Genomic DNA, 13,968 nt, shown 5'->3' with positions numbered 1-13,968 from the left:
TCCGCGCTCTGCTGGAGAGCCGCTAGGGGGCGCACTTCACAATGAACATCTTCTTCTGTGGTTGATGTCACTCTTTAGAGTTTAGAACAAAACAATTTACAGTCTTGTCACAATTCTGTCAAGTCACTTCAAACATCATGAATATGAGATGAGAAAGCTTAACACTGGCAATGTGAACGATGGTTTATTCCATACTGTTTGAATGTGTGTTTTTTGAGTTAGTGAATACAATTTTACCTGGCCTTCTCAACCTACAGTACAGTTATGGGAAAAGTGGAGAAATGGTGGCATAGTTCAAAGCTGTCTGGAGGACCATGTTATTCTGTTATTGCATGATAACCTGATTGCATACATTTTTAAAAAGCACATATATTTACACACTACAAAACTCTTCAAACAAACAGCTAGATTGTTTTATTTGTCATCCAGTGAGTCCTGAATCAATCATCAAATTGAATCAATTATTTCAAGACAACAATGATTAAATGTTCCCTTCAACATAGAAAATGAATAAATTGATGTCTGCATCACATGGCACTCAGTAGGGCCTCTAATACTTCACTGTTTAACACAGATTACATCTCAGTCATGTGATGTCAATAACGTACTGTGCTTTTTTATTTATTTTTTATTTACAGAAAATCGCAGCAGTAAAGTTGAACATTCCAACATGCAAAAGGACAACCCCTGTTGTCTCAATAATACTGATTCTGTGTATTTCTTATACAGTATTATCCACAGCGTTCTCTTACTGCAGGCAAAAGCATGCTTACATTTCAATACATAGCCAACCTTTTTCTTTATTCATTTTATATAAACATTCACTACGAAAGCTGCCTGTTGTGTGTGTTTTACTGCAGTCATATCAGTTAATGGGTCGATGAGAGAAATATTTGCACAAAGAGAATAACCCCATCCATTGTACATGGCAGATGGGGATATTATCATAAAGCCTAGACAGAGATATTTTGGCACACAATATCTACTTCCATATAATGACCATTAATATCCATTTCCCTGCAAATGCAATACAAAACGGGGGTGCCTTTTCAGTTGTACACAAGTTTTTCGTATACAAAAGTGAAAAGTTCATAAGATAAAACAACTCTACACTAAAAAATAACCTCCTGTTCTTTCAAAGTGTGTTTGAGTACAATCATTGTAGTCTAATTCATAACAAGATATCAAATATTTCTCACAAAGGGAGTGTAAAACCAGTTAATAAGGTACAATAAGGCATTCTCCTTACAAGTTAGAATAAAGGTTCCGTTCATTTTTCCAACCTGTTCTTCACACAGATACTGTATATTTGTGTAAGATTTACTTGACCAGTATTGAATATCAGTCCAGATATATTTCTGTACATTTCATTCCTATTCCCATTACATAATGACCAACTAACTTTCTGTGCATCACATTAGATTTCAAACTGGCAAATGAATGCTGTGGATACTTGATAGCAGCCATTTTGCAGTTATGATATTATATTGTATAATTAAAGAGATCAACCATAGAATAAAGCTACTTGCTGTGGGGCTATGACATGTGCATGCACAGTTAGAAATGTCCATTTCGCATCCTTAAATACTTGTTGTTGTCATGTCGTTGTAATGTTCCAGGTTTTAGGTTGTACATTTTTAATAAGATCAGTCACATGCAATAAAAACCAGGCAGACAGTCCCCAGTCGGTATGGTGACAGAAAGTCTGTTATTGGACCATATTGTGGCCACTCAGCAACTTCATAATCCAATAGTAGGGCATTGCCTTCCTGATTAAGAACAGAGAGAAGGTCCACAGTTAGGAGCCCTCCTGTATCTGTGACTGCTCAGTGTGTGGCTGTTCTTCGGAGTCGTGTGCCTCTTTCTGGTTGGACGAGTGGCTACAGTTCTTCTTGCTGTTGTCAGCACTGCTATGACTGCTTGCACTGCCCAGTCGAGACGAGGCCACCACAGCTTTTACTGCTGCCTGTCACAACAAACACAACAGATCATTTATGTGTACTATGCAAATCATTGTGACTGGAAGCCCATATGCCTGTTTCTGCTTCCATTACAAAGGTATGTGTAGGTATTCATTCAAATGATCACACAAAGGTCAGGGACATTGAAATGGTGAGACACCAAACAATTAGACCAAAAACAAGGTACTTGCTATCAACTACAAATCCACATTGATAATTCTATAATTAATAATTTTGCCATTTAGCAGACGCTTTTATCCAAAGCGACTTACAATTACGAATTACAGGGACATTCCCCCTGGAGTAACTGAGGGCTAAGTGCCTTACCCAAGGGCACACTAGCAGTGGTGTGGCTTCAGGCGGGATTTGAACTCACAACCTTCCGATCACAAGTCCAACTCACTATCCACTAGACCACCACTACCCCCGCTACCCCACATTGAGAGGCTTTTCCCTACCTTTAGCTTTCGGCGTGCATTGAACTCCTGTAGCTTCTTCTGAGCGGTGTCCATATGGGCAGAGTTAACTGCCCTCCCAGTCACCCAGGGGTGCTGCAGAGCTTGCAAGGTGGTAAGCCGCTTCTTTGGATCCTGAACAATCAGCTTTCTCACCTACAGGACAGATGCATGTAACATGTGGTTAGTAACTGGGTCATTGAGAGAAGTATGAATTCATTATTTGCTTGGAGTGTGAGTTTTGTCCTCATAACAAGTTGGCCCAGTTTGTATTGTGGATATGTTTAGGAGATGTATGTAGTCTATCTTGCCCTCCTTTTCTATTTGCTCTCCTTTTTCCTCGTCTTTCATAATCAGAGACACACATAACTGAACTTCCACCTAAGACAGAACCCATTGATAGAAGAAGAAAGTAGTCCAAATGTGTTTGTCCAATCAATTCGATATCTGTATGCTAGCTCACTATAATCCTGTGTGTGCTAATCTTGTCCACCAAAAAAGCAAAAACATTTCAGAAAGCATATATGAACCACAAATTAATCTGTGGTTGTCATTCTAGCCTTTTAATCTGTGACTGAACAAGGAAACTGGGAGTTAGACATTTCTACCCAATGAATGACTTTGATTGAAATCAGGAGGACTGTGGCCCTTGAGGACCCCTGGAGTTGTGCACACCTGGGTTACTTACTTAAATAAATACATGTGGGTGGCCTGGGGTGGTCCAGTGGTCTAGCAACGCGGTTTACAGTGCACACATGCCCATGTCGGCATGGGTTCGAATCCAGCCCATACCCTGCTGACATGCCCTCTCTCCCTTCTTCTCCTTACTTTCCTGTCTGTCTTCACTATATCTGTCCAATAAAATGAAAAATATGACTGCCCCACTCAGAAAAAAATAAAATAAATACATGTGGGTCACTCACCAGGTCCTTGGCATTGAGGGACACATTGTCCCACCAGGGGGAGACAAACTCATATTCACAGTTCAAGATTCTCTTGAACATGAACTGGTCTCCTCTATCATCAAAGAACGGTTCAAAGCCACATAACCTGTCAGGGGGATGAAATATGAAGCATATATCAACCACTGACAGCTGTGGTCAAGTGATGTAGTAGCTATGGTTTGACAGGCAATGGCAGAGACAGTGGCAGTGGCCTCCACTACACATATATCACAGAAGCAGTTGCAACTGGCACACTTGAGTAAGTGACAAACCAAAATACTATATAAGCTTTTTTTTATGAATCCATATACAGTAGCAGCAATTTTTCTGACTACTGGTTTTTGCAATTTAATTTCCTGGCTTGCTCTATAATGGGGAACTTACAACTACATAATCAGTGTGTGAAAATACAACATCATTCACAAGCTCTAAAACAGGCAGGCACCAACACGCTTTAGTTAGTTCCAAGATGACAGCTGAAAATGGTTCCTACTTCCTCTTGCCAAATGAGCCACATATGATTTTTTTCTTGCTTAAAGAAATGTGCTGCTATCGAATCAATTAAACTGTTGTGTGTGAACATTAACTGACGTGTTTTAATTCCATGATTCAGGGTTTCTATCAACTTTTAGAGACTGTTGTCACTTACAAGATGTATGTGATAACTCCCACAGACCACATGTCAACCTCGGGTCCATAAGCACATCCTCGCAAAATCTCTGGGGCTAGAGGAAGAGGGAGAGGAAAAGAAAACAGAGCGAGAGAGGTAGGAGGAGAGCCGGCTCATGGGGGAGGGAGGGAGGGAGGGGCGGAGAGGCAATGCGGTAGACGTAACAAGGAGGTAGGGAAAGAGAGAGAGAGAGAGAGAGAGAGAGAGAGAGAGAGAGAGAGAGAGAGAGAGAGAGAGAGAGAGAGAGAGAGAGAGAGATGAAAACCAATTCATGAAATTCATCCATGTAAGTTATAGCCTTTTAGGCTAGTATGTGGATTAAGTATTACTATGATAACCCTTACTTTACTTTATGTAAAACAGCATGGTGACTAATAAATTACACAGCATCACAGAAATGGATCAGAACTCACCACAGTAGCCTGGTGTACCGCAGACTGTCTTCATTGTGACTTGATCATCTATGATCTTTGACAGACCGAAATCAGCTGAAATAAGAGAGAGAGAGAGAGAGAGAGAAACACGTTAAGAGATCCTGCATCTTCCTGGATTCATAATTATCTCTGATCAGATATATTATAATAGAGTCTGTTCAGGCTCAATGGAGGTTCTTTCTGATAATTGGAGAATCCCTAAGTGCATTGAGTAACCCACCTATTTTGAGAGGCGCATCTGGTGCTGTAGTGGCATATAGGAGGTTCTCAGGTTTCAGATCTCGGTGCACCACTCCGTTCTCGTGCAGGTACTGCCCAAAGACAAGACAACAACACTCAGGTGAATGACTGACTTGTTGTTGTGTTGTTGTGACTGTGTGTTACTGATCTGACTGTTTTAGGATTCTGCACTGCTCTTCAATTCATGTCAATGCCCACTCTGAAAATGCCCACTGCCCTCATTAAATCGTTGCATAAATGTATTCTCCTCACACAATATTCCAGCATATAGTAAACTGTTGAAAGAGCATTCCTGTGGCCTGGGGTGGTCCAGTGGTCTAGCACCGCGGTCTACAGAGCACACATATGCCCATGTCGGCATGGGTTAGAATCTGGCCCATGCCCTGCTGACATGCCCTCTTCTCCTTACTTCCCTGTCTTCACTAACTATATCCAATAAAATGACAAATATGAGTGGGGCTGCACTTAAAATAACGTTAAAAAAAAGAAAGAGCATTCCTCTTTCTTTGCCCTGGTTTTTCAGCACCAGTTCCACAACACTCCTGGAACAGTATAACGATACAGTATAACATCTCTCTCTGACTCTGTAACCATTTTTTATACTATTCTTGGGCTCAGTTTTTACTTGGGCTCAGCTTTTACCAAGCACTTGGTAAGTGTTACCACGGTAACTCATTAAATAAAACAACGTGGGCCATAGTAGTCTGCCCAGTTACAGAGGACAGAGCAGTAAGCAGCCTACTGAAAGGAAAGGTGGGAGAGAGCAATCACACTAGCTCACAAATGGTGTAGGCCTACATTATTCTTTTTTTTGCAGTCATGATAACAATAAGATCTGTGGGCTATTGTAAACGTTTATCATCTGGACATTGTGGGTGGTTGGTTATGTAAATTCTTACGTAAATCAAAGCAAATTTGCATGACAGTGCGTACTGAATTAGATACCACAACAAAAATGTATGTTCTCTGCTCTTAAAGACAGCCACAGAAATTAAGGCATCATATTCCCCACACCATTTATTGTGACTTGGGGTGTAAATCTCTCCATTATATCAGAGGGGAATTCTCTACTCCTGTGCAAGGCTCTGTGGAGCTGACACACATAAGGTCTCATCATAAGAGTGTGGGAAGGCAGCAGCATCCCCCCTCCACCACCACCATCATCTCACACACACACCCATACCCACAAACCCTGGTGCATCCAGGGCCTCCCACCGATGCCATACCATTCCAGTCAAAATAATGTATTTTGGCAAATAGGCCATCGTAGCTCAACTGCACAGCTGTGTACTCTCAATGTAGCATTCTTCAGTCAGGGAAAGTACCTTTGAAGTATTCCATATGTTAGACAATTGAAGGAAAGATTGATTTGTGAAATACTATTGCCATTTAGAATGGTGAATATCAACGTTTTTTGTGAACAGAAATTCTGTCATTTGATTTTGAATAAAACAACAATAATAATAAGATCACATTCTTTTAACCGTGTACACAGTGTCTTTCTATTTGTGCAAAGAAACAAAACTAAACATCATAGAAGATAATGAGAAAGGAACAGATCTGTCACAAACAAGAATGGACTAAAATACGATACTGTATGTGCCAATGAGATTGGCGGGACATTGAGCTACCATAAGGGTCCACTGGGATGTGAAATATCCAGATGGCTTGTCATGTAACAGACCCCAAAAACCTCTCTGCTGGATGCGAAGCGGCCATGTAAATACATCACGGCAAATCAACAAAGTACAAACACTTCCTCAACAACACAGAATCACTTCATAAAGATCTTGAAGCTTTAGAAGCCCTATTTTTCTCCCCTCATCTGACCTCTGGGAACACACCTGCTATTTTATCATGTACGGCCAGCCTTGAGCTGATTTCAATGCATTCAGAATCCCCACTGTCTTACTATTTCATCTCCTTGGCAACAGAAGACTTTGCAAACTGAAGAGCAGAAAAGAAGATTACAGTAACAACATACAGGAGAGCTTGGAATCGAATTCACCATAGAGCCTCTGATACTGGTTTTGCTTATAAGCTTCCTCTTACAGCGCAATGTAGATAAGTAGAAGGACTGTAGGAGAAGTGGGAGGTTACCACAGATATGCAGGTCAAAAGCATGACAACAGTTTGTTTGGCTGACATTAATTAGCTTTAGACAAGGCAGGTGTTCGTTGAGATCAACTCACCGCAACAGCCTCTAGAACCTGTTTGACAGCATCTGCAGCATCACGCTCAGTGTAGTAGCCCTTCTCCACAACTCTGATGAAATCGAAACACAGTGTGATTATTAGACAGAGGAATGGTGTCGAGTGACTAAGTTCCGCAATTGTGTACTTTGTATTGTATTGTATAGTATAGTATAGTATAGTATAGTATAGTATAGTATTGTATTGTATTGTATTGTATTGTATTGTATTGTATTGTATTGTATTGTGTATTGCATTATGACTGTATGTATACCTGTGGTACATGGGGTTTGTGATAAAACTGGGGAGAAAATGTGTGTGTTTCTACTATCCTTTTCTCCTACATTGGAAATCTGATAGAAGTTGGGGTCAGGTCACCCAGTCAGGGGGGTAATTATGTACAGTAATGTACATGTACAGTGACTGACACTAAAGACAGTGAGCGAACCTGTCAAATAGTTCTCCTCCAGTCACAAGCTCCAACACCAGACTGATCTCTGATGGGGTCTCAAAGATCTCTTTGAGTTTGATCTGGGAAAAAAAAGACAGGAAGGTCAGACACATCAATGGTAGCATGTTAATTATATACGTCAGATAAAAATTCAAAATCTTTAAGAAGTGAATGCATTTAAAAAATAAATAAAGCAAAGCAAAACGATACACTAAACTTATTTGAAAGAAAACGGAACAGTAGAACATGTATACATTTATACAGGGGTGGCTGTGGCTCAGGAGGTAGAGCCAGCGTCTAATGATCGCAAGGTCGGGAGTTCAGCGGTTTGAACCCCAGCTGGCCACATGTCGAGGTGTCCTTGAGCAAGGCACTGAACCCCTAATTGCTCCTAATTGCTATGGCTGACCCCTTGCCTAGAGCATCAAATACTAAATTCCAACAATTGACTGACAAGTTGATTGAATAATAATAATAATTATTATTATTATTATTATTATTATTATTATTAATAATAATAATAATAATAATTATTATTATTATTAGTAGTAGTAGTAGTAGTAGTATTTCTCAGAAGCCTCACAATGTTTGGGTGAGAGAGTCGGAGTAGAACACCTATCTCTGTCCTCACAATCTTCTTGTCCACCTGCAGAAACAAAAACTAGGTTAGGGAAGAAAAGTGAAACTGTTGAACTCTAAGTTAAATGATTACACTGGGAAGCCCTGAAAAGTCCTAATATGTACACTAAAAAGTAGTATATGAAGACCCTCAAGCTATGTATGTATACGAGTAGGCCGACTACTGCCAACGATACACTTTGTATAATTTGAGTTAACAACCCAAGGGGGTGGTAAAAGCAAAGGCACTGCTACGTGGTAAAATGATTACTATAAAAGCTAGTTAGTTGGCTTTATGAAACAGGATATGCTCCCTGTCCACAGTATCTTGTACTCCAGGTCATAACTTACTGTCTTCTTCAGTGTTTTCACTGCGTAGGGCTTCTGCGTTCCCTTCTGTCGACATCTGCACACCACTGATGTCGCTCCCCTGTGTGGAGAGGGAATATACGCAGCTTAAGATGCAATAACTGTCAAGTGGGTGGGGATATGTTGGTATGCACATTGCCCAATACACTGTATCCCAGGGAATGGCTTAGAGGCTTTAATGAGATCCTATACCCCCGCCATGATGACGTGGAGTTTGTCCCAAAGGAAATTCGACACTGGGTACCACTTGACATCCAGTTTCTCAGTAACATTGTATCAAGATGTTGTTACATAGTACTTCTGTGAATGTTCTGTAATTGTTCTGTAATGGAGTTCATTTTATTTGTCATTGCACAACTAAGGTAACTAACAAAAACACTTAACTCGATTAATTATAATGAAATCACTGAAGCATTATGTAACAACATATTTTTTATTAAACAATGTAGTTAATAGAGGAACTACAGCCTTCCTACACATGCACAATAACAACGTAACATAACATTTGTCTTAGTACTGATGTGTGCACCTCTAGGTGATGGGTTGGCAAATGCCACCACAATGCTACAGTACTATTCTTGTTATTTTGTATTTTGTTTAGGGCACATTTGAAAAAGAGACATGGGTCTCAAGGTGATTTCCCTGACAAAATAAAGGTTACATAAAATAAATAAATAAATAAAGTACATACTTAACATAATACATACATAGACAGTTGGAAAACATGGAGATGGTATTCTCACTGGTTTTCTCACTGGATTGAAGGATCTAATTCTCCCTGGATATGGCATTATCATCTTTTCAGTTGAAATGGGTCAGCAGCTCATTCACCTGGGCCACTGGCGCTGTGTCATTAAAGCCATGTTCCTCTTTAATTAAAAGCCCTGAGCCATAAAGGCTTATCCATTCAAAGTACTTTGAGGAGAATCTTTTTTATTTAAACTTGAGGTAAACAACATGACCATGCATTATCGGATATAGGCTATTAATAATAAGTGTTCTGTGGTAAAAGGAGGATTATTATAATGGATCAGAGAAGGATACATACGGTTCAGCACTCTATCTTCATTATATGATGGCTACATTGGAGGCCTTCCAATGAGCAAATAAATCAAATTTAGTTGCACAGCTTAGCTCATGCAATTAGGATGGAGAGAGCAGACGCAGCTTCTGTAAAAGCATCCTGGCTCTCATTAGGCACCGCAGACACAGATAAACCAGCAGCATACACACGCAACACACATGCAACACTCTCTCTCTCTCTCACACACACACACACACACACACACACACACCAACACTCTCTCTCTCTCACTCTCTCGCACTCGCTCTCTCTCGCCTCTCCCCACACCTTCTCTTTCTATCTCCCTCTCCTCCTTCTATCATCTTCTCTCTTTCTCCTCTGAGGCAATAGGAAATATCCTCCCAGCCAGTACATGTGCAAACATCAGGCAGGCATGACAGCCAGTTTACAGCTTCAATCTGCATAACATAATTACAATTCTGAGAAATAGACTTGAGATATAAAAACAGAACTTGCACACATTATGTTTCGCAATCGGTTGGCTGCAAGAGGGCTCATATTTGGAATGCACATATACCGGTACACATGGAACACATATTTGATGGAAAGGAACAAATCAAAGGCTTAACAAGGGAGAGTGAATGACCTCATCTCAACATATCCTCCTCCCTCCTCCTTGTAATGTCTACAATGCCTCATTTCATTAAATCATTAAAACTTAATGTTGTACAGACCAGAGGGATCTATATTAATGAGTTCGCCTTGCTTTTTACATGATGTATGAGAGCATGTGTAATGACCATTTTCCTATTCAACTTCCACAGCGAAAGTCATTGGCTGGAGTAAGAGGAAGAAAAACACAGGCCACGACCACAACATGAGGGAGCACACATTATCAATAAATAATTAGTGCAGTCTCTCATGCTTCCTTTGGAATTGTGTTGGAACAGCTGATGTGTAGCTACTGGAGTGACATTTCGATAATTCCTTTATAAATAGAATAATAGTCAGTTGTCAGCCCAAGGTATAAGCAAACATGGACTGCGATGAAGATTTTATCTAAAAGAAAAGTAATTTCGACTTTCTTTTTGTATCTCATACGCCTAATGGTATAGCAGATCACAATATTTTTTTGTGATTTGTACAACACCTGCAAAAGGTATTAAGTCATTGTGTGTAAATGTATTCATTCATTTATTTTAGTCAATTAATGGGTTAATTTTACTCCATATTCTTACTCCCAATTCAGTTTCTCCCAGTATTGTTTTGGTACTAGTATTGTTTTTGTAGCTTCTTACCTTAATTTACTTTTGAATGATGTAGCATTGCCCTGAAGCACTCAACCCTGAGAAAGATTATTTCATTTAGAGGTGATTATACTGTACAAATACCATGGATGATCATACATATTTTTCATTTAGCCTGGCAGGCTGATACCTTTAGAATGAGGTGCATTGTTACAGCTCGACCACTAAGTGGCCGATAGACAGGCAAATCTGCATTGCCAGACCTTGGTCCACACAGAGAGGGACATTAGTTCCAGCTTCATCAGGAAGGCCTTTCTGGTAAAACATTCAATTGCGGGATGACTTAACAGATGGGTCTTCATCAGAGACCAGAACACCATTTCAGATAATCAGTGATGAGCTTCACTAATGGATAAGATTCATCAATCCAGATAGAATGACCATTGCCAGAGAGCTACTCCACAGACTGTGCTGTAATCCACAAAGAGAGTGACTGTGAAAATAGGATTTATCATCAATGAATAACACTAAAAGCTTTTCCCATAAACGCTGCCAGTATAAGCAACACAACCAACGCAACACATTGTAATAGTAATAGCCTAGGGACCAGTTGTCATTTATATTTTTATACTATTTCTACTGTATTGTCTTATTTATTTACAAAATGTGTGAACTTCTGAAACAAAGGTTGGGACAATATTTCCAACTAAAGATTGCAAAAATAACTGTCCATTGAAAAGATTACACAAAAGACAAGACAAAACCTTATTGACCTCATCCTTTTTCCAATTGTATGGAACTCAAAATAAAGCAGTTGTAAACCGCAAAAAACAGAACAAAAAAAAACGGATGGCCTCTTTGCTTTGACTGTTTAGAGCTGCCTGCATGCACATTACACAATCTGCTCCTGGTTCCGTTTTGTACTCACACAGCATTATATAATCCCAGTGGAGAGAGAGATGCTGCTTCTTTCAGGAGCATAGCAAGCTCCATTATGCATTCAGCTGGCTCCACTGTGCTCTCCCAGGGCCAAATGGTTTCACTGGACTCATTGAGAACATTCAAGAGTCAAAAGCTGAACCTCCCTGTGTGTGATGATATAACTGATATATAATACCCAAAGACATGTGTTCAACCTTCAATGAGCCGGGTCACTTCTGAGCCCTGTCAAGTTCTTGAAAGCGCACAGAAGTCTTCATTATTGGTCTGATGGTAAACACCACACCAGACACATACTTGTTCAAGGCCTTCCTGTGAACCCCTGAGTCAACAGATATGCAGTAGATACGGTCAGACTCTTAAGGATATTACCATATTGCCTATCCTCTAACCTAAATCAATTTCAAACTTGAATTAATTGAAACTCCACAAGGTATATTCTCTCTGCTTATGACTGAGAGCAGTTCAGCCAGATTGGCATCAGATCCATATGGGAGCTCTTTGGTTGCCACTAATCTCCCCTTATTCGATGGATTCAATTTCCTGTTTCAATTCCACGATCCTGATTAAATCTCATTAAACCTCAATGGTATATCCTTAAGTGCAGGAGTTGTCCCTCTGTTATCAATCAGAATGGTTTGCATAATGCAAGGCACTATATGGAGTTTGGCCCCTCTATAAGACATAAAGCAGTAGGCCTTTATAATCAACATGGCACCTTAAATACCACCCTAATCTGGCTGTTTCCATAATATTACCTGAATAAAAAAGGTACAAATCCTCACCGATGTTGTCACCTGACCACAACATAGAGCTGTAATATTGTGCACCAATAATCTGTAAAATATAGTACTGTTATTGTGCTGGTGGTGGCCTTTTTCAGGGCCATTGCCTAGAAACTGTTAGGTAATATAAACACTACTTTAATGAAATCCAATAGTATCTGAATGGGAACAATGTTTTCTGTACCTTGAGCGAAAGTAATGTGACTATAGCCTACTTGAGGGAAATCAACGTATCTATCTATTTTTCATGCAATCAAAGTGTTGAATATGCAGCAAAGTGCAATTGAGGACAAACATGCGTGGCTGTGCGCATAAAAAACAATCATAACAATTGAATTAGACAGTTGCGCTGCATTACTTTGGATTAGATTGTTGTTGTTGTTGAACATTAGTTTCAATTTAACAAAATGCCTCTACTCGGGGCAGGAAATCGTGGTAACCCACTGTGTGTGTACGTGTGTGTGTGTGTGTGTGTGTGTGTGTGTGTGTGTGTGTGTGTATGTGTGTGTATGTGTGTGTGTGTGTGTGTGTGTGTGTGTGTGTGTGTGTGTGTGTGTGTGTGTGTGTGTGTGCGCGTGCGTGTTCGTGTGCGTGTGCGTGTGTGTGTGTGTGTGTGTGTGTGTGTGTGTGTGTGACTGTATAATCTAACCAATGAAAATAAGAACATACCATACAATAGCAGCAATTGTGGATAGTCTGTGAACTAAAAAGCAATACGTAGGCTATAATAACTAATCTGTGAGTGAGAACCATCAGCTCAGTATGAGATTCCATGGCGATATTAAGTCAGTTCAAAGCAAAACATGGTAACAGTTATACTCTAACTCTACATATCATGCTCACCGTCCCAATTCGGACTCCAACTCATAATAGTCAGCCAGCGTCTCCTTCTTGGATCCATCAATCCAGTAATCGGCCGTTGCCGCTGCTCTGGATGAGGGCTGCATAGTGACTTGAAGCATCTCTAGATATCGAGATGGATTCAAGTATCTTGAGAGCCGTCTCCCCTGCGGCGATTCACTGCTTTGACTCAGTTACAGTGGTGTGAAGGAAAGCGAGTTGGTGTCAGAGAGTACCTCTAAGGTGGAAAGAGACCGTTATCTTTTATGCAAGAAGCGCTAATGAAACAGAGAACGCAGCCATTCCACAAAATGTCACATCAGTAAAACGGCAATATCCTAAACCGGTTGGAGTACTGAATGAAACCTAAATGCATTATTCTTCACAGCCGCCAGCTCCGCTTCGCTACCATATTGCACTGACTGTGTAGGCTACAGGAAAAGCAAGTGTGCAGAGCCGAAGTGAGAGTAGCCTGCGTTTCAGCTGGTTTCCACCGGGTCTTACTGTCGCCAATGTAACATCAGAAACAACTCAGTTACCTGAGGTCATGATCAGGCACGTCATATTGCCATAAACAGTTATTGCGTTGAATCGAGTAAGCGTTTGAATTGAGTATGAGTATATGAGTATTGCGTTGAATTGACTATGACAAATATTTTAACTAAATACAACTTGTTTCGTGGTGGGGTGCAGGGCCAACTGATAATGTTACGTTTTCCATGTACAATAGATTGTTGGTATTGTAATTCAAATGCTTCATTACACTTTGTGAATACATGAAAGTGTTCTTCTAATGCCC

General features: G+C 40.2%; 1 protein-coding gene across 1 annotated transcript; it reads right to left on the bottom strand.

Annotated features, from left to right (window-relative positions):
* Positions 1 to 749: 749 nt before the first annotated feature.
* camk4 (calcium/calmodulin-dependent protein kinase IV) lies at positions 750 to 13,291 on the bottom strand (the record flags this gene model as incomplete). The annotated part of the gene is made up of 11 exons (XM_080528773.1): positions 750 to 1,966; positions 2,420 to 2,572; positions 3,340 to 3,466; positions 4,010 to 4,085; positions 4,444 to 4,518; positions 4,685 to 4,775; positions 6,897 to 6,969; positions 7,345 to 7,427; positions 7,931 to 7,993; positions 8,317 to 8,395; positions 13,173 to 13,291. 11 exons carry the CDS (start codon positions 13,289 to 13,291, stop codon positions 1,799 to 1,801), a joined length of 1,107 nt encoding a protein of 368 aa, XP_080384899.1. The 3' UTR covers positions 750 to 1,798.
* Positions 13,292 to 13,968: the final 677 nt, after the last annotated feature.

This window comes from Nansenia antarctica (assembly GCF_963989245.1).
Source record: "Nansenia antarctica genome assembly, chromosome: 4".
Taxonomy (NCBI): domain Eukaryota; kingdom Metazoa; phylum Chordata; class Actinopteri; order Argentiniformes; family Microstomatidae; genus Nansenia; species Nansenia antarctica.
This window is presented reverse-complemented; position numbering and strand designations above follow the sequence as displayed.